An 18,997-nucleotide genomic window follows, 5' to 3' on the forward strand; every position below is an offset into this window, starting at 1 on the left:
CTTCTCATTAGCCGTCTCTCACAGAATGCAAGACGTGGCGTTTGACTGAAAACTATTCATTCTGCGTTCAAAACAGTTGTTACTAACTCGCACGGACAGCTCAACCGCTCTACCGTAGCGCCACCTAGGAAATCGTGACTTGAAATCTAGCCATGCAAACGCAAATTAAGGTTTTTTGCGAGTCTTTTCAATCATAAATAATGTATCCCTGTGATATGGTACCCTGATAAATGTCTGAAATTGCTTTTGCAGGGTTTTTAGTCGACGTCGTATCATTAGCCGGAGTAAGATCTCTATCTCACACACTTAAAAACATTAAACCTTCTCAAAATGTTTACTCTGACAGAGCCTGGACTGTGCCTTGACTTGGTAACTACCTTCCGTACCATGCAGAAGAATTACGGGAATATTATTCACCCTGGGAGATATTCTGACAGTGTTTTTGTGAATACTTGACTACACATGACTTATCTCACACCAGTAGACATCAGAGCAAAGCCACTGTATTTGGGTATGATGTTCATCGGTCTGGTATTATTTACTAATAAGAAGCTCGATGCCTTGATCATAACCTTGAAACACGTTGAAACAATTGTCATTAAAACATAGTCCGGCCTTCATAGGTATTATGCAATTTAATGGATTGCAGAGAAATCGTCGAATATATGCTAACCATTTACCAGATACATGCTAATCAGCTAACGAATAAACGCAAAATTTTGTGCAAAGTACGAGTTGATATTTGACACACATCATACAGGGCAAAGTGTGTCATTGTTTGAGTTTATGGTTCATCTTGAGATGGACAAAGCATAACAACGGAAAAACAGCAACTTTTCTCCTAAAATGGACATTTTATCCCCTGTAACCGGACAGTGTATGTCCCATGGCTTACTGAGGTCTTGGCTATCCAGCCCTGATTGCTGTTATAATATCGGCGTTGTTCGCTTCTCGATGTCTGTGGTGTAATGTTGTCTGAATCCGTACGTATGTAATCATCGGAATGTTCGAGGGTGGGTGGAAAGGCAAGTAGGCAGGTAGGTAAGTAGGCGGGTGGGCAGGCAGGCAGGCAGGTAGGTAGGTAGGTTGGTATAAAGACATGAATGTATGCATGTACATATACGTATGTATCGGTGGCTGGTGAGTAATACATACAGCGCATGTAAAGATACCCCTTTCACTGCGTTGGCAACGGGTAAATATGTATGTCACGCCAAATCTATGCGACAACTTTACGCTTCATAGTCAAATTTAAACACGGTCAACGGTGACGCACGATCATGGGACTCAAGCTTAGGAACGAGGTCGTGTATGCAGTTGTTTTTTGAAATACGATGCCTTGCTTAAACTGGCATATCTGTAGAATTTAGGTGGATTAGGACGCAAACAAGTTTTGCGTCCTAAGAGCTGTACGACACGATGAGTACACAGACTCCTGGTGACATAGTTGTTGTGCTGATGAGGGTCGCCAAAATGATTTACCGTGTTGTCGTGTTTCCTAGAGACATCGAGGCTAATCATTTTCCCCCCAATAGCAGACTTTGTGGCCCGAGTATGACGTCTGTTGAAGATGTGTTTGGAGTGTCAATTTAACGGATTAGTTCAAGTGATGGTGACGTTTTCATTTGCCAGCTGTCTCACCAGGGAATGAAGACAAACAAACTTAAGCGATGAAAACCGCTATACCGAACACCAGGACAATAGTGATTGTTTGCATATCTAATATTGGTGCCCAGCTATTTACTAGACCACGTTGTTTGCGCACTTGAAGACCAATTCGCTTATAAATGACAATTTTCACTGTTACCATGGTGTGAAAAAAAATAAATTGAGTTTATGAAACTTTTAAGGTTTCTCTCATACCTGCTTCTTAAAAGTTAATCGTGGTATTGTCCACAAACTGCTGTGAACTGTTTACATAGCATCACAGTGATAATAACATTATATTAGTTTTCCTCTGAATGGAACTGTTCATACCTTTACGATTACTATGTATGTGTGTATGTAACTCTGTGTGTGTGTGTGTGTGTGTGTGTGTGTGTGTGTGTGTGTGTGTGTGTGTGTGTGTGTGTGGATTGATGGATGCATGCATGCATGCATGGATGGATCCATGCATGCATGCATTCATGTCATATGTATGTATACATACACATACATATGGGCAGACAGACAGACAGACAGGCAGATTAAACAGGCAGACACATGTTTTCGGCGTACTTACTTTTATAACAACTCAAATTTAAAAAGAGGATGTTCTTTCCTGATGTTTTACAGCGACCATTACACAGTGTGATATGTTTCCATCCAAGACACATATTGTCATGTAAATATATTTTTCGAACAATCTTTTCAAAATGCATATACATTTTTCACAACGTTTTAATGTTCTTTTGAATCTAAAAATATACAATATGGGAACCGGAGGAACTGAATTGAAAATGGTAAGTCCATAATATTCCGATAATACTGGCCTGCGCTCACGATTTTCAACATTTTATTGAATTCGAGTGTTTCAGATTGACCATGACGAACATTTTAAAAGGCTGAGATCAAGGTGACCGCCATTTATGAAAATAATAAAGGATTTCTACTGGAATTCCTTGCGGGGCAATCCGTAAACCATGGTGACAGTCGTTGCCATGGATAGATCGGAGGAATGTGCGGCCCGGGTTTTACTGTATGATGTCAGTGTCTTTGACTCACAACAATAGGCATTCGCTATAGATCGAGCAAATCACGAATTTTATTGAATTGTACGCCTTTTTCTTATACACGTTAAAGCCTGCGTGCGATTTTCTTTTCGCAAAGATTTGAGTACATCACATATCCTGGTGATCGACACGAAAGTCGATGATGGGTAGCTCACTGAGAAGACGACAAATATGTTCAGGATAATGAAGAAAAGAAAACAGATACAATGCTGTACAGCTGCTATTTAGGATGAATTAGCGAGGTTTAAGACCTAGTGACCTTATTATGACGAATATGAATATCCAAACTGAATATCCTAATATTAACAATGATGAAAAATTGCTCGCTCTCTTCCGAAAAATAGGCAGCTCCGCCTACCATGCTCCGATAATTTTTTAGCTCCGCCAGGGAGGGTTATCATGAGCTGGTGCGTTACGATTTTGCTTAGCTTGTCTTTCCTAGGAAACTGTTAAGGTACAAGTCGACCTTCAGATTTTGACCTTTATATTTCCATACTACATTCCGTTGTAGCTCTTGAAAATCAAGGCAAACATTTGCGCGCAGAGTTCAAAGTGTTATTTTATGAATCATAACACCTCTTGTGGGACAATCTATTATTTGCTTCAACAATTTTGTCCTAATTGCCCCCCCCCCCCCCTAAATTTCTTCCTTCAACCTTCTGGATGCATGGTGAGGGATAGAATTCCCAGGTGACGTTTGTCTTGGTCCTGATACAAAAAAATCATCTATGCTAGGAGCAGACGACATCATCGCTGTGTGCGAGAAGATGCGGAATACGTCGACTTCCATGGAAACCACTGGAAATATAGCAGATAGGTTCATATCCTACACCCGTGAGAGCTTTTGAATAAACAGCTCAACGTGCCACCATGATTAACGCAATATGTTTGTGTAATTTAAATGTTAGCAGTGTCCGCGTGTGCAGTCATTTCACCGGGCTGTATCTGTTAGCAACTCTGAAACTCTCGTTCGAGAAATCACTCGAAAACTTAAATTAAATCTCAATCTGTTGCCATGGTTACGTTCCTTAATTCGCATCCTTCGTGACGAGTCATTTTCTCGGAACGGCAACTGCCCTAATTTGAAGTTATTTCGGACAGGATATCAGATGTTACTATGGAAACGACTTCTAATCACGGAAGAGAAGAAACTCATCCCAGAGGAGATGACAGTCCCTGTTGCCCAAAGCAACGATTTGACGCCGGCTAGAAAAAATTTGATATGTATGACCACACACCTTAGTTTTGATTGCCGACACTCCGCCCTATTTTCCTTACGACCATCGGAAATTCTAAGAGAAACAAACTGATGGTTTCGTATTCAGTGTTCACAATGCTTCATTACCTGCCGTGCCAGATTCGGATTCTGAAGCGGATCCGCCAGAGCTATACCCGCGCAAAATTACACAGATTATACGCAAAATGCTGGCGGAAAGGTGCCGCATCGTGTACCTTTAACATTTCCACTTTCAAGGGACTACATGTAAGGTTTTAGATTTTTACGTGTCTTAATGACTTACGGTAGACAACGCGGTTTTGTTACCTATACCTCCGCCCTAACATCATATATGATACACTATTGCCACCTTACAGAAGCACCAAATTCAACGACATCGATTCTTTGAAAGTTGTCGTTGTGTTGGTTTTACAATTAAGACGATTTGAAACTCTCCACGAATAGATTATTACACTGCAATGATTAGCCCATCAGTATCACGTCTAACGACGAGTTACCATGGCGACAAACGACTTTCAGGGAGTACGTCTGGTGTCATTTTCTCAGCTTCACCATCCAGCCATGCCATTGAATATCCATTAGTTGGCCAAACACACATGCTCCACGAAGATATATGCTGTTCTTTTTAACGGTTGATCTACTGAGCCCCGCATTTTGTATTTCAATCTATTGCGATCAATCTTTTTATTTCCTTAACCGCTAGTGGCACTGATTCATATTTCAACCGCAATCTGTATTTAGCACTAAAGCTCAGGGGCGCAAGAGCATACAAATCGCAAAAAATTGTAATTCGATTGTTTAAATCTGAGAGGAGAATACTAATTGACTTGGTATCTTCGAACTACACCGCCCTCTCTCTACGTCATCAAGAATAATTTCGATTTCAAGTCGATAAGATTTGTCGCCGCGCAACACTCAAGTGTTGTTTACACATACTGTACTTTTTTTATAGAAGACAGCAAATTCGAAAACAAACTCATGTGTATGATTGTGTTTCCCCTTTCGTTTGAAGACAAAATTCACCTTCTCATTGGCGGTACATGAACGCTTTGAACATTTCAAGGAATTTAGGAAAGGATGAAACCGGGGTATAAATATAGGGTGACATTGGTTCGTTTACTAATGAGTGGTTACCATGACAACTGGTGTCATGAATGCATATGCGATATGTACATTACGTAAAAGGATACTATATCCCGCTATGGCACGTTCTTTATATATAATACCTAATTTGCCCGGGACTTCGTCGCTCCCATCCACAAATAATTCAAAATGTCGCGATGTTGTCATTAAAAGGCTTGCTTTGCAGTTGGTAATGATCGTAAATTCGATGTGTCAAACTAGTCAGGTCAACAGATCTTTGTCCGTGGACGTTCGCGTTGTTTGGGATTGTTGGTATGAAGTGGCGAGACAAGGGCAGTGTTTGCCTGTCATCACGCCCTATTGTAACCGTGTGTACGGGGTTACCTGTGTTCTAATGTTTAAAAGCTGTCGTCATCGTTTTAAGACCAACTTCCACGGCACAAAAGGAGTAAAGAAACACATCTGCAAAAGGACGAATTCAATGGTTTAAAAAAAGAACATCGTTCAGCATGTGAATGGATCATTCTGCCGCGTTTTAAAGTGACGTTTAACACAGCACTGCGTTGTGATCAAACACGCAAGACGCACTTCGTTCCAATCTTATCAACTGGCCTAAAGCCGCCATATTTAATTCCTTGTTATCATAGAGGAACATCCAATATGTGATCTCATGGGCTCTTTTCTTGCTCAATTTTTTTCGCAGCTTGTCATTAAAATTTCTTGAGAAATTATTAATGCCTTTCTCCCTAACAGCGTGAGTTAATTGGCTTTCGGCTATCTGGCGGTTAGGCTTACACGACTTTCTACGGACTAGATCGATTATTCATAGAGACTAAAGTCGTCGAGTGGAATGGCTGCAGGCGCATTAATAATAGTTTTGTAATTAATGGGGTTCCAGTGGCGTTGCATGCTGGGTCCATCGTGTTTGTCTTCGGATGCAGCTATTGTTCATTGATATTTTTTAATTATATTTAATGCATTCGTGGAGGTACCGTGATGACGCTTAATTAAACTACTTTACCATCACTCCTAAATGAAGTTGAAAATGGACTGCCTTACAACTGTGTATTCATGCATACACGTAACAAAGAAGTAAACGGGAACGATGCGGAGGACACGATATACGGTGGTTGAGACAAACGCGTTTTGGAGCCGACGACTGTGAATTGAGGCTTACAGTTTTATTATAAGCATTATATTATATTGTTATCAAAACGTCTGCGCAGTATTTCCCAGACGCCGGCCCGAACCTCGTAAAGCAACGTAAAACCTTGAAACTACGATCTGACGTGTACGTTCGGGGCTAAGTTTGGCGTAACGAAGTGCGTCTTCAGTGGCACTGACCCGAGAACAAACGGGTGATAGCCGAAATGGACACCGACTGGTGTTTATCGATTACAAATGCGGCGTGTTTTATAGTGAACGGCACCCCGAAAAACAGACACAAGTAAACCGCGAACCGGATTCAGTGGATTCTTGCCGCTGAAAAATAGGAGTGGGTCCAAGGTATTTTAGGATAATTTGTTATCAGTACAAGCGAAAAATGTGGTGAATTCGATAGAACTATTAAAGTTCCCGTCATTTAACTTCACGAATGTAAATCTTTCTAATTCGTTTGTCGCTAAATTTTCAAGTGAGAATTTAAAGTGTGTTGTTAGTATGTTGGAGGGACAGTTAAAACAGAAAAAGAAAGATAGTCTTTATGTATTAAGTGTAACGGGTTGGACTATACTGCCGACGCGGACGTTGCTTAGGAACACGATGGCGTCACTGGCAATGAAGGCACAGAAATGCTTTCTTCCTCCATTGTTACTCGTTCAACACAAATCAGCCGAGACATCATTGACCGAACCCACTGCACTGAAGCAAACCTGCCCGGGTTCTTAAAGCTAACATGGCTTCGAATAATTTTAGACAGCAAGGGCTGCTGGTGAGGGGGCAGAGAATATGGCGCCAAAAACGAAGCAGACGATAAGATTGCCGAGCGTTAGTAGGTTCACGGAATGTTCCACTTCTCGTTGTTGGGATGCAATTAACAGACGTAGTGACATCGGAATGATAATAGTTACTCGGTTATTACTCTGGCGAAAAGTGTGAGCCGCTATTCGCAAACAATGCTTGTCATGGCCGTCACTGCGGTCATCAAATTTTGATCATGTCTGCAATATGTCGAAGCAGAGGAAGGGATCTGTTTTCTCGCGTTGAGTTGCTCGAGACACCCTTCCGAACGGAACGCATTTCTATCATCACAATGTCTCAAACAAGATATCTTCAAATATTTTTGCGTCGGATATGATTTCAGTAGCTTAGCCCAGACAAGAACTGACACCATCCTGCCGAGAGACCGCTGCGTTCGGTTTTATATTTCGGAAGAAATAAGGAAATTATTGAACTTTTAGTGTTGAAGTTCACGCCTTTTTACGCTTCTGCATGTACATTTAGACTCTTATGAATCCTATTTTTAACTTTACACCCTATTTCCTCGTGTTTCCGTCTATCCACCCTATTAAAAACAACGGCAGTCTACTAGAGTGTGGCGATGAAGGGGGTCAAACCCGGCGTAAATCGTAAATCGTATAAGCAAAACCCATTCGCCAACTCAAACCCACGTACCGCGTATAACCATTGACCCAAAGTCCGTGTCCTACGCATTCCAGGGGTGCGTTGCAGTAACTTTCGAACAATATACACTCTTTGAAAAAGCTGATCGATCTTAAAGTGAAATGAATATAATTCGTCATCAAGAACATACAATTTATCAAACCTATTTCATATTGAATCACATCTTTCTTGTCAAAAAGGAAACTCGCTGTAGTATGAGTGTGGTCGTAAGTAATCATAGTTTCTTTTCATATCGGTCACAGTGTCTGGGTAACGGTTCAGGGTCGCAACGACTGGCTAACCACTCATAAAGTGACACTATGAAAGAAGGGTATTTTTAACATATTAACCCCTGAGTTAACAGACTCACTTACTTTCCAGCGACCATGGGTCATCAGCTCACGTAAGAGTCCACTTGAGGGGCATGACCTCCGCCGAAGCTACGTCCATAGAAACGTATGGCCGAAATCAAGGTGTGCTGAACGCCGTATATATGGGACGGAGCGGTGGTCAGTCGTGCACAAAACCGCCGGTCAAGCGTAAACAAAATCCCCGGCAATTGAAATTACTTCCATTGTAAGGGATTTTCAGCCAAAATTATCTAGTGTGATACAGCCTCTAAAACAGTTACAGCCAGATAGGTAGTACTGTAACAAGCAGAAATCTTTTTGTTTCGTCAAAATCGGACTAGAATTATGGAAATTAGAAGAAAAAATGTTTCCTAAATTTGATCGATTGATTTGAAAAGAGAGCACCATAGGATCCTATTGTAATGTATTATTTGAAATGACCCCAATTAGCACCTATTATGAAGGAATTTCTACTTAAAAATTCAAATATCTCTGCATTGACAGAAGCAAATCACTTGAAATTTGGACAGTCTAGAGACTTTGATAAGTTCTTCCGTGTGGTACCATTTTTTTGCAAAAGTCACCTGTTTCCATGGTAATGAGTTCTTGGCAATAAAAACAAAAGACAATAATTGCATGTTTTTATACTCTTACATGTTGATAATACCAACTGAAACGTGTGTGACATTTGTCATGGGTCCACAGAATAATGCTATTGAGTTTGGGGTTAATTAAAAGAAAATTATGCTGCAGTAACCATGGCAACTGCACAATTTCCAAATCAACAATATCATTAATAATATAAACAATTATGTGTTTTTTTATTAGCATATTACTCAAAGTAGTGTTTGATTTTTAAACTGTGGATTGGAAAGCAAATTTCCCTGGATGAATGTCACACATGAAGTATCCTATTGTCATGGCAACGCCTGAAGACACATTTTTGTATTTTAAATGTAACAGTCAATTTGAGACATACAATAACATGCAGTTTTCCTTCAAAGTGCGTGTCAAGCCTGGATAATGTATATTCTATTAAAGTAATTTTCATTGCCCATTACTCCATCATGAATATGTAGTTGCATTTTATACACTACTCACATCTAATAAATTCATTGATTTCTGACAAACATGGAACAAATAATGACTACGCCCAGTTATTCCAGTTATAAGTATGACTTCCTTTGCAATTGCCAAACTTATTACCGACGGGAAGTATTCTTAAGATACAGTTATCAGACCTCCGTGAAACTTTGAAAAAATATAATAAAAACAAAAACAAAAATGAAAAGCCTTAACCACATCTGATTAAAATCCACAAATTCCTTTTGCAAAATCAATATTTTTACAATGAAATGAAACATTATTTTTACTAGAAATTTATTTTTAAAAATATCTAAATTTTACTTAAACATTGAAAGAAATGATTTACATTCTGTACGACTCAAAATCACCTCTAATTCCTTAAATTTCTGCACCTTTGAAGTTAAAACCCAAAATTCTTACAACGCAGATGAAACTAGGTCACCGTCAGGTCATAAACTCAGAGGTAAACACATCGTGACACATCAATAAAAGTCACATTAAAACTATTATTTTAGCTTGAAACACATTAAATGCTCACTTTTTTAATAAATCAAGGTATTCTGATTTATGCTTGTGACATTTTCTGTCAAAACGTACTGGTTTCAACGAGAAATCGACTTTGCTTTCCGTCATCCGTCACAATCCAGCAAAGTCAAAGGTGCAGCTTTCTGCCACTGGCTGGCGCTATGCCCAGAAGTTGACCGCACCATGGCAAGAAAGTGTCCGTAGCTTTCACGCAAGGACACAAATGAGTTTTCAAACTACACAATTACATAGCTTATTAAACCATAAAACTACTATGAGGTACAATGATTTTGTAAAATTATATGTTTTAGGTAAAATTTTCGGTCAAAACATTGATTTTTACGTAACTTTGTCATTTTCCGTCGGATTTTGACGTTGCACCCATCAACTTGAAGGGCGAAGGCTAATCTAGCTGTCTAACCCCCCTACAGAATAGTATAGCCTACCCATTTTTGGCGCCGACCAATCAGACGCGAGATATCATTTATCGTGTAAACAGAAAGTTGGGGTCACAGTGCGGGTCACCGCATTTGAAGTGTCTCGATCGCTTTTACTCGCCAGCGATAAACTTTACCATTTTTGTTTTGGATCAAAATTTTGTGAGTATAATCTTGAATAATCATTTAAGAATACTGTTTTGATAGATTTCAAATACGAGATTCTGTTTTTTTAATACAAGGAAATAAACTTGAAATTTCAGCTCAGTCCGGTACTTTCTACACAGTGAGTCACGTGACGAAAATGCCTACTTCCATTGTAAGCGTCAATTTGCCATGAATTAAATACCATCTTATTTGAATTAATTATGCCTGGTCTAAATTCGTTCATGAATATTATTTACCTATATTTATTATTTACCTTATTTACCTCCAAGGTCAAGGGGATAAAAAACGCACGTCGAGAGGAGCAGGTATAACAATACCATACAGGTAACCTTGACTACGCGTTGAGACATTTAGAAACACGTGGGTTGGCGAGTTTCCGAGTGTTTGGACCCTATGAACTTCCACACCCCTTCAAGATACATATGTTTCCACATGAAGAATAATAAATTGATTTGAGAATGGCTTTTCGACCTCTGTGGATGTCCGACGAGCGATATGTGTAGATATACCTTTCCCGAAACAAAAACAACATACGCAGTTCTGGGCCGATACAACGTACTCGGCTGTACGTTTCGCTGACCGTATAAGCTGTGATTGGAATGTGAAATTCCGATTACACTACAAAAGTCAAGCATGATCCTGTATCAAATTTCTCTCCGCCTGCGAAAATAAAATCGCCATAAAACTATGACACCCTGAATCACACTAGTGAATCCCGAAGCCAAACCCTGCTTCAGACGATCATAATTCGAATGTTTTACGACAGTGACACCACACCGACGATGACCCGTCCCTTTGAAATTTACAATGACTAATTCATAAAAGCCTTAACGGAGGTTTGGGGTATCATGTAGCGATGACCGGACTAGGGAACCGCGCGCGGTCGTCATGACTGGTGTTCGGTTGAGTGCAGGGTTTGGCCCCGGGTCAACCCCTCTCGCTGTGGCAAGTGTACTTGCACAACGTTGTGTTGAAGCAAAATATAGGAATATGGACAAATTTTCTCCAATCGACATCCTATTCGATGATCCGAGCATTATACATAAATTCAAAGTCTGAGATGTTTTGCTAATAGTTCCGCTACTTGCGAATTTTGCCAACGACGCTCGAATTCAGCGCGTGCACGCACTAAAACCGGCTTGCAATGGAACGAAATCAGTATATCGGAGACGCTCCGAGTGCTTCACAGAAGTTTGTTTTTAACAGGGTGAGAGAGAGAGGAGGCAATAGCGATAAATAGAGTACTGCTGACTATACACACATTATCGTGGGTAGCGACATACACTTCTTTACTTCTTCGTGAGTAGCTTTATAACATCAACAAAGCTTTTAACGAGTACTTGTAATGCTATAGCAAACAACAGCCGATGTCATTGTGCTTTACCAGTACCGAAGCCCTGTTCGTCGTGTTGCCGTGTAATCCAAGACGACGATTATATGAAATAACACCGACCTACCTAATTCCTCTGAGTGGTGGGCATAATGTCACACCGGTCTCGGAAAAGATCGAGCCCCAACCTGGCCGCCTGGCTGATCTATGCGATCGCTATAAGGGCGACCGCGGTTCGCTGTTCGTTTCCCCACTGGTTGCTGAGTGTGAAAGTTAAATGAACGAATACTACGCCGCTTATCTCGGCTGAAGAGACGATGTTGACAGCTTTCGGTGGGTCGCGGGTGTTTCAAGCGCCGCTATATCCAAGAGATTGTTTCCGAAGGTGTTACTGCTCTCGGTCGCATTCTACACAATGGGAGCGGGTCTTTCATACGTAAGGCAAGCATTATTCTTCTCGCCGATATAATCGAACGCCGTTCGAAAAGAAAGGTTGCCATGAACGAACGGTGCAGTTGACAGCGCGCTATGATTGGCTAGCGAGTCACGTGTCCGAATGTCTCGCAGAACTGAACGCGTATGCGCGTGACGGACATGGGCAATCCTGAGTTCAGTGTGTCTTCAATGACCAAAAGCTAGTATGGGAGAGGTGGCTAGAAAAGAACATGAAATTTATAGAGATTATATTTTTGGTATTGTGGTAAAGAAATGTTATCTTAGCGGGTGAGGAAAAACCAGTGTCCGTCGCTTCGTGTATTAATTTACCAAACCAAAGTGGATAGTGACATTTTAATAAACCCATTTTCAAAGGAATGCATCTGTCTGTTTTAGGACATTTTAAACATCCTCGAATAAGACGTACAAACATGTACAATGCATGCACGGGTTACAGCGAAGACAAGAGAGTTTGCGGCCCATTTTCGGTGGTCATCGCAATTTTATAAAAAAATGAAAAGAAGTATTCAGAAATAAATTAACGAAGCAATCTCACTGTGTCAGTTCTGAAAGGTTAGGCGAATATCAGAGAAACTGTGTTGAAAAGAAGCTGAATGTGATATCGCTGTGAAATCATAATTTCCGGGAAACGCGCCGCCCTTGATAGTGAAGATTGACGACAATGGTAGTTACCTTGAGCAGTTAACGACGGATTAACTCTTCCAGAGGACAAGCATGAGGGAACTTTGCAAAATTAATGAAAAAAATGACAAAATAATATTTGAGGACCCCATCACACATTTTAAACGATACACTTTTGAACATGAAATTTATAGAGATTATATTTTTGGTATTGTGGTAGACGGCACATCAAAATTGTAGACAGTTGCCTTAACAAGAGTTGCTTATTGATTTTAATATTTCCTTTAAAAATATAATGGCTTCAAAATATCGAAAATGTGTTTTGTTTGTTTGATAGTCCGTGTGTGTTTTTGCGCACTTTTGTTTTAATCATTCAATGATTTTATAATCTAAAGTCGATGGACTATATAAACTTGCTTGTAATATTTGCTGATCTGCTTTAAAACCATGGATTGCTTGTCAATATTGTGTCGCAATAAAGTAGTTCTGCGTCATGGAGCAAATTAAATTGTATGTCTTAGGGACTGGACACAAATTACAGGGGGGGGTGGGCCGGTGTTTTTTGGGGGTGGGTCGCCATTTTTCGCGCAAGCATTTTTGAAGGGTCATAAAATTTTGTGCAAGCCTATGGGGAGGGTCACCTTTTTTCATGCATCAAAGCTGAAATTGCATGTGCACGTTATGGAATACTGAAAAAAGAAAAAATACCTCCTGGCACTTTCATTTTCTGCCATTACCATTTTCGGCGCGCCCTTCGGGCGCAAATTTCAGGTATAATAAACAATGTATTGATGATCCAAGCAGCCACATTGATTTAAGTTGTCATGATTTCTACTTATTCAACACTATTGTGCATAACTGTCCCCTATAATAACTCTTTCAATAACAATTTGGGAGATTACTTATTTGACATCATTCTCCCATTGACAATACATTGGGTATAGGTCGGTGTCAAACGTTCATGTCGCTGTATGTACATTTTTTAATTTTTGAGGACATTGACAGAATACAAACTGTTCAGAATAGTGCATAGTGTCATCAATAACAACTGGAAGCTTCAGGTCGAACAACTTTTGAATAACAATTTAGGATCAGATAACCTATGAGTTATTTGTAGTTTCCTCATAGCCTACAATGTATAGTGAATCAACATTTTGGTGAAATTCCAAAATCAAATTTCTTGCACAACCATTGACTTGAAACCACTCTAGTCTAATCATGAATATTAATACTAATAATTAGGTGTACATAAATGCACAGGTTTACCAAGTTTTGTATTGGAAAAAAATTATTCATAGTTTCATCATAGACTGCCATGTATAGTGAATGGACATTTCAGTGAAATTCCAAAATCAAATTTCTTGCACACCCATTGACTTGAAACTACTCTAGTCTAATCATGAACATTAATACCAATAATCAAGTGTACATAAATGCACAGATTTTCCTATTTTTTTATTGGAAAAAATTATTCATAGTTTCATCATAGACTGCCATGTATAGTGAATCGACATTTAAGTGATATGCCAAAATCAAATTTCTTGCACAACCATTGACTTGAAACCACTCTAGTCTATCATGAACATTAGTACCAATAATTCAGTGTACATAAATGCACAGATTTACCTATTTTTGTATTGGAAAAAAATTATTCATAGGGTTTCACCATAGACTGCCATGTATAGTGAATCAACATTTCGTGAAATTCCAAAATCAAATTTCTTACACACACATGGACTTGTAACCACTCTAGTCTAATCAAGAACATAAATATCAATAATCAAGCATACATAAATACACAGATTTACCAAGTTTTGTATTTAAAAAAAATTATTCATAGTTTCTTCATAGACTACAATGTATAATGGATCCACATTTCATGCGAAATTCCAAAAACAAAGTTATTGTACACAGATGCACGTGTTACCACCCTCTTCTAATCAAGCACAATTATGTCAATTATTCAGGGTCATATATACACAAATAGTGCATATTTTTAATTCTGAAATTTTTTTTTACAGATTTGTCATAGACTCCCATGTATAGTGGATCAACATTTTATGCGAAATTCCAAAAACAAAGTTATTGTACACAGATGCACATTTTACCACCCTCTTCTAATCAAGCACAATTATGTCAATTATTGAGGGTCCATATATGCACAAATAGTGCAAATTTTAATTCTGAAAATTTTTGACAGTGTTGTCATAGACTCCCATGTATAGTTTTGTCATAGACTCCCATGTATAGTGGATCAACATTTTGACAGAAATTCCAAAATCAAATATCTTGTTCACATGTGCACTTGTAAACAACCCATGCTAATCAAGTATATCTATATCAGTTATTAAACATCTGTATATGAACAGATATAGCTAGTTTTATACTGGAAAATACACGTTCGTAGTTTTCTTATAGTCGACTACATGCATAGTGAATCAACATTATCGATAAAATCTAAAAATTACATTTTTGTACAGGCATGCACTTTTTACCTGCCACTTCAAGCAAAGTACATTTACATGAATTATCACACACATATGATTTGATATTTCTTGGACAACGCGTTATATCGGCCACATTTTGCCTTCCTTTCGGGAGGGCGACTTAAAAAGTATAGCAAGTCAGAAGGGGGTCTTTAATACATTGCGGGGTTTTTTTGGGGGTATTGAGTAACAGGGGAGGGTCACTTATTTTCATGCACGGATAAGGGGGAGGGTCACTAATTTTTGTGCATGAACTTTTGAAGGGTCACTATTTTTTACGCAGCGGTTTTTCGAAAAACACCGGCCCACCCCCCCCCCTGTAATTTATGTCCAGTCCCTTCTAAAGCTGACGACACACTGAATTTGGTAAGTGGTCGTTTTGAACATTTGAAATCGAAAAAAAAGGGATAAATAAATAGGCCTACTGATTGAAACCTGAACAGCATTGTTCCTTAGATATCAAACGGGACTACTTTATTTTGCCTTTACGGCACAACGATGAAAGAAGCGAAAGGTAGTGTTCGTTTCAAATTATAGTCCATAATCCTAATGAGATTCCATGAAACAGTTCGGCTGATTTGCCGATAAGTCGTTTTCTTCGAGAATGCTCAGTTGCAGAAAAAAAACAGATGTTAGTTTTTCATCTGCAAACGTCGTGAACTCCCAGTGGTTGATAAGATCACATCTTCAATTCAACATTTGAGAAACCTGTTTTATATTGTTGACACTCTTTCAACTCCCCGATCTATCAGCCAGGTTGAAATATCTTGCAAATTAATCTCGCTCAATATTTTTGGGATCAATCCAAGAAGGCTTTTCCCATATAAAATGTCTGACCATATATTCATTTAAAGTCCTGAGACAGTTGATGATCCTATATAGTAGCGTATACACGAAGATTCCTTGTGACAGGATTTCATCATTCGACGTAGAACTATTACCATAAGCTTAAGCATTTCATATTGGCGTTTTCCTTCAACTGTCTCGTTTTTCAGTTTACTTTTCAGAATTTTCAACAGTGGTATTCCAGATCCATTGAAAAGCGACACCATATACTCCTTCATCGAGGTTATGCGTGTTCATGTGTCCAAGTGGTTTCCGCCACTTACATGTAAAACCAGGTGTCTAGAGGATACAACATGTAAAGCAGCTATGCTACTTTAAGCAATGACTACATTTCTATAGAGATAAAAACATTGTATAGATGAAGTGCCTGAATGCAGAATTGTTTTGGTCAATTGCTGCATGGTAATTTTGAATTAAATTTTTCAACTGAGCACGCGGGGTTTCTGTCAGCGGAAATTAACCGTGATATTTTCAGAGAATTTTTAGCGAAAGGTACATCAACTTCCTCTTCTTTCTAGATTACTAGTTAGTGCCATCTAATCGAACAAGTTATAATGTATGTTGAACAGGCTGAAGTATGGTTAACGTCATCAAGTCTGTGGAGTATTCTGCGTGCAATACTCCGTGATCCTTCGTGTGGTTGCCATAATCGTTGGTGTCAATTATCAGAATAATATTGATGGCAAGGGAGGAAGAGGAATTATGCCGCTGTAAATGAGGCTTAACCTCGCACTCGACTCCCATTACTCCTAACGGCAAGTAATTTCACACACCTTGGATGGCGAATCATGTTACTCGTGCAAATTTCCGTAAACCCCCGGATGTATGTATCTGTATGTGTACATGTAAGCTTAAGTATGTACATGTGTATGTATGTATGTATGTATGTATGTATGTATGTATGTATGTATGTATGTATGTATGTATGTATGTATGTATGTATGTATGTATGTATGTATGTATGTATGTATGTATGTATGTATGTATGTATGTATGTATGTATGTATGTATGTATGTATGTATGTGTGTGTGTGGTGTGTGTAGTACGTACGTACGTACGTACGTATATATGTATGTATGTATGTATGTATGTATGTATGTATGTATGTATGTATGTATGTGTGTGTGTGTGTGTGTATGTATGTATGTATGTATGTATGTATGTATGTATGTATGTATGTATGTATGTATGTATGTATGTATGTATGTATGTATGTATGTATGTATGTATGTATGTATGTATGTATGTATGTATGTATGTATGTATGTATGCATGCATGTGTGTACATGTGTGTATGTATGTATGTAAAAATTGTAAGAAAGTTGACTGAATTACTTTACCTTACTTTACGCATTGCCAGAAACAGAAAAAGGGGGCTGTGATAGTGAGTCGATGATATCTCACTTTGAAAGTGTAGTCGACACTTAGCGGGACTCACAGGAACACGGTACTCAGAAGCGCGCACCAGTCATGCTCGGAAACGACACGGAGACGAAACAAATTCCACAGAAACTGCACGACCATTTTTAGAAAATTAAAAACACCCTACAATTTTTACGCTTTGCGTAGGAGTGCTGCTTTATCGTGCCGAATTTGACCTTCAAAATATACTGTAAGGCTTCACTGTCAGCGAGCAAAATAAAACATGTTATGACAAGTAATCTATTGAACTTTTTCCTACCAGAAATATTTTTTGAAATTCCTGTCTTGTTGTCCGGTCTTCCCACTCTTTATGGTCAAGGATATTATATTAAATACCAAACATAAGTCACAAATGTAAACTGACCCGGAGCTAAATTTATCCAGCCTGTCTCTTCAACATATTTTACTACTTCGCAATTTCCGAGAGGGATTCTTTTTCCTTTTTGATCGACTTCCAGGGAGAACAGGTCACTCTAACTTTGTGGGTCGACCTCATAATTCCACACATAGTCATATTTAATACTTTCATTCATGGCTGTCTGGTGCGTCCTCTGTCCTTGGGGACTCGATCTCTGTAATGCGTAAACTGCTGCGATTTTAATTAAAGAACTAGTCAAAGGGGGAAAAATACGAGTCCTTAAGTCTAAGCCGAACGGCAAACGACTTGCAGACTGGCATGGTTCCAGACAAACGCGTATTACTAAACAGCTATGAGCCATCTGTTAACTTGTTGTTGAACGAGAGACTGCCTACGTTGGACAATGTTTTCACGCCACTTGAGATCACCGTCGCTTTCGCTGCTCCGGTTATTTGGAAATACACACCAGATCATCGGCTGAGGTGGTATAAACTGCATCTCAATAGATAATTTCAATGACCGATCTTCGGGCTACAGGTTACATCACGTTACAACGTCCTACCCTTATTCTACATGACCGCGAGGGCGGTTGGAATCTTCGAACATTGATGAAATTCGTCAGCTTAAGTGGTAGCTTTCACTATTACTGATAATAAAAGATATTTGTATGTCAGATGCCATTACGAGACAAGGCGGGAAAGCTGGTGTGACCACTTTGTCGACATTTCGAAACCGGAAATAAGATTTCTGTCGCTTACATCGCATGCATCGCACGGTTGGATGACGCTTTTCCAGTTGCAACCTTTCTGTACAGTCGCCAGGCACTGTTATCAAGAACGGGGTCCGCTTTTTTATATCAACAAGAACGGTATTTATTCCATGGAGATTTTCCAACAGACATCCGCATGAAGCTGATGATGCGTGCTCGGAAATGCGACAAGTAGGTTAAGAATAGCTGTTTTACGTCACACGGCGATCTTTTCGCCTTCTGTATAGGGAACTAAATAAGTGCGTTTGTTCTGGCGACGCAATATTGTAAACGTTTCCAAACACGCCACCAAATGTTGGAAGCTTAACTCAAGCATCAAATGATAGATAAAAAACATGCATTCAAATTCGATAAATGATTTGGATACACATCGCCTGTAGCTTCCCTGGCATCAGTGGGAAAAATGGATGCGATCCCACATTAAAAGACGATTTGATTTGATCTTTTATCGGTGTGTTGTACTCAACAATGGCGAGACCGCACGAATAATTTAGGTCCGTACCAAACTAT

General features: G+C 39.2%; 1 protein-coding gene across 7 annotated transcripts in view; it reads right to left on the reverse strand.

Moving 5' to 3' along the window:
* LOC139118524 (sodium/potassium/calcium exchanger 3-like) overlaps nucleotides 1-18,997 on the reverse strand; it is a 57,838-nt gene that overhangs the window by 35,921 nt on the left and 2,920 nt on the right. For 2 of the 7 annotated variants that reach the window (XM_070681863.1, XM_070681859.1), the window contains exon 1: nucleotides 8,007-8,143. The exons of 3 other annotated variants lie outside the window; for them this stretch is intronic. In XM_070681863.1, coding sequence (XP_070537964.1) covers nucleotides 8,007-8,020 — 14 coding nt within the window. In that variant the 5' untranslated portion in view covers nucleotides 8,021-8,143. Of the gene's footprint in view, nucleotides 1-8,006; nucleotides 8,144-11,655; nucleotides 12,049-18,997 lie in introns of those variants that run through there. 2 more of the 7 variants (XM_070681860.1, XM_070681864.1) reach the window with 2 other exon arrangements.

Source organism: Ptychodera flava, chromosome 19, assembly GCF_041260155.1.
Source record: "Ptychodera flava strain L36383 chromosome 19, AS_Pfla_20210202, whole genome shotgun sequence".
NCBI classification, from domain to species: Eukaryota; Metazoa; Hemichordata; class Enteropneusta; family Ptychoderidae; genus Ptychodera; species Ptychodera flava.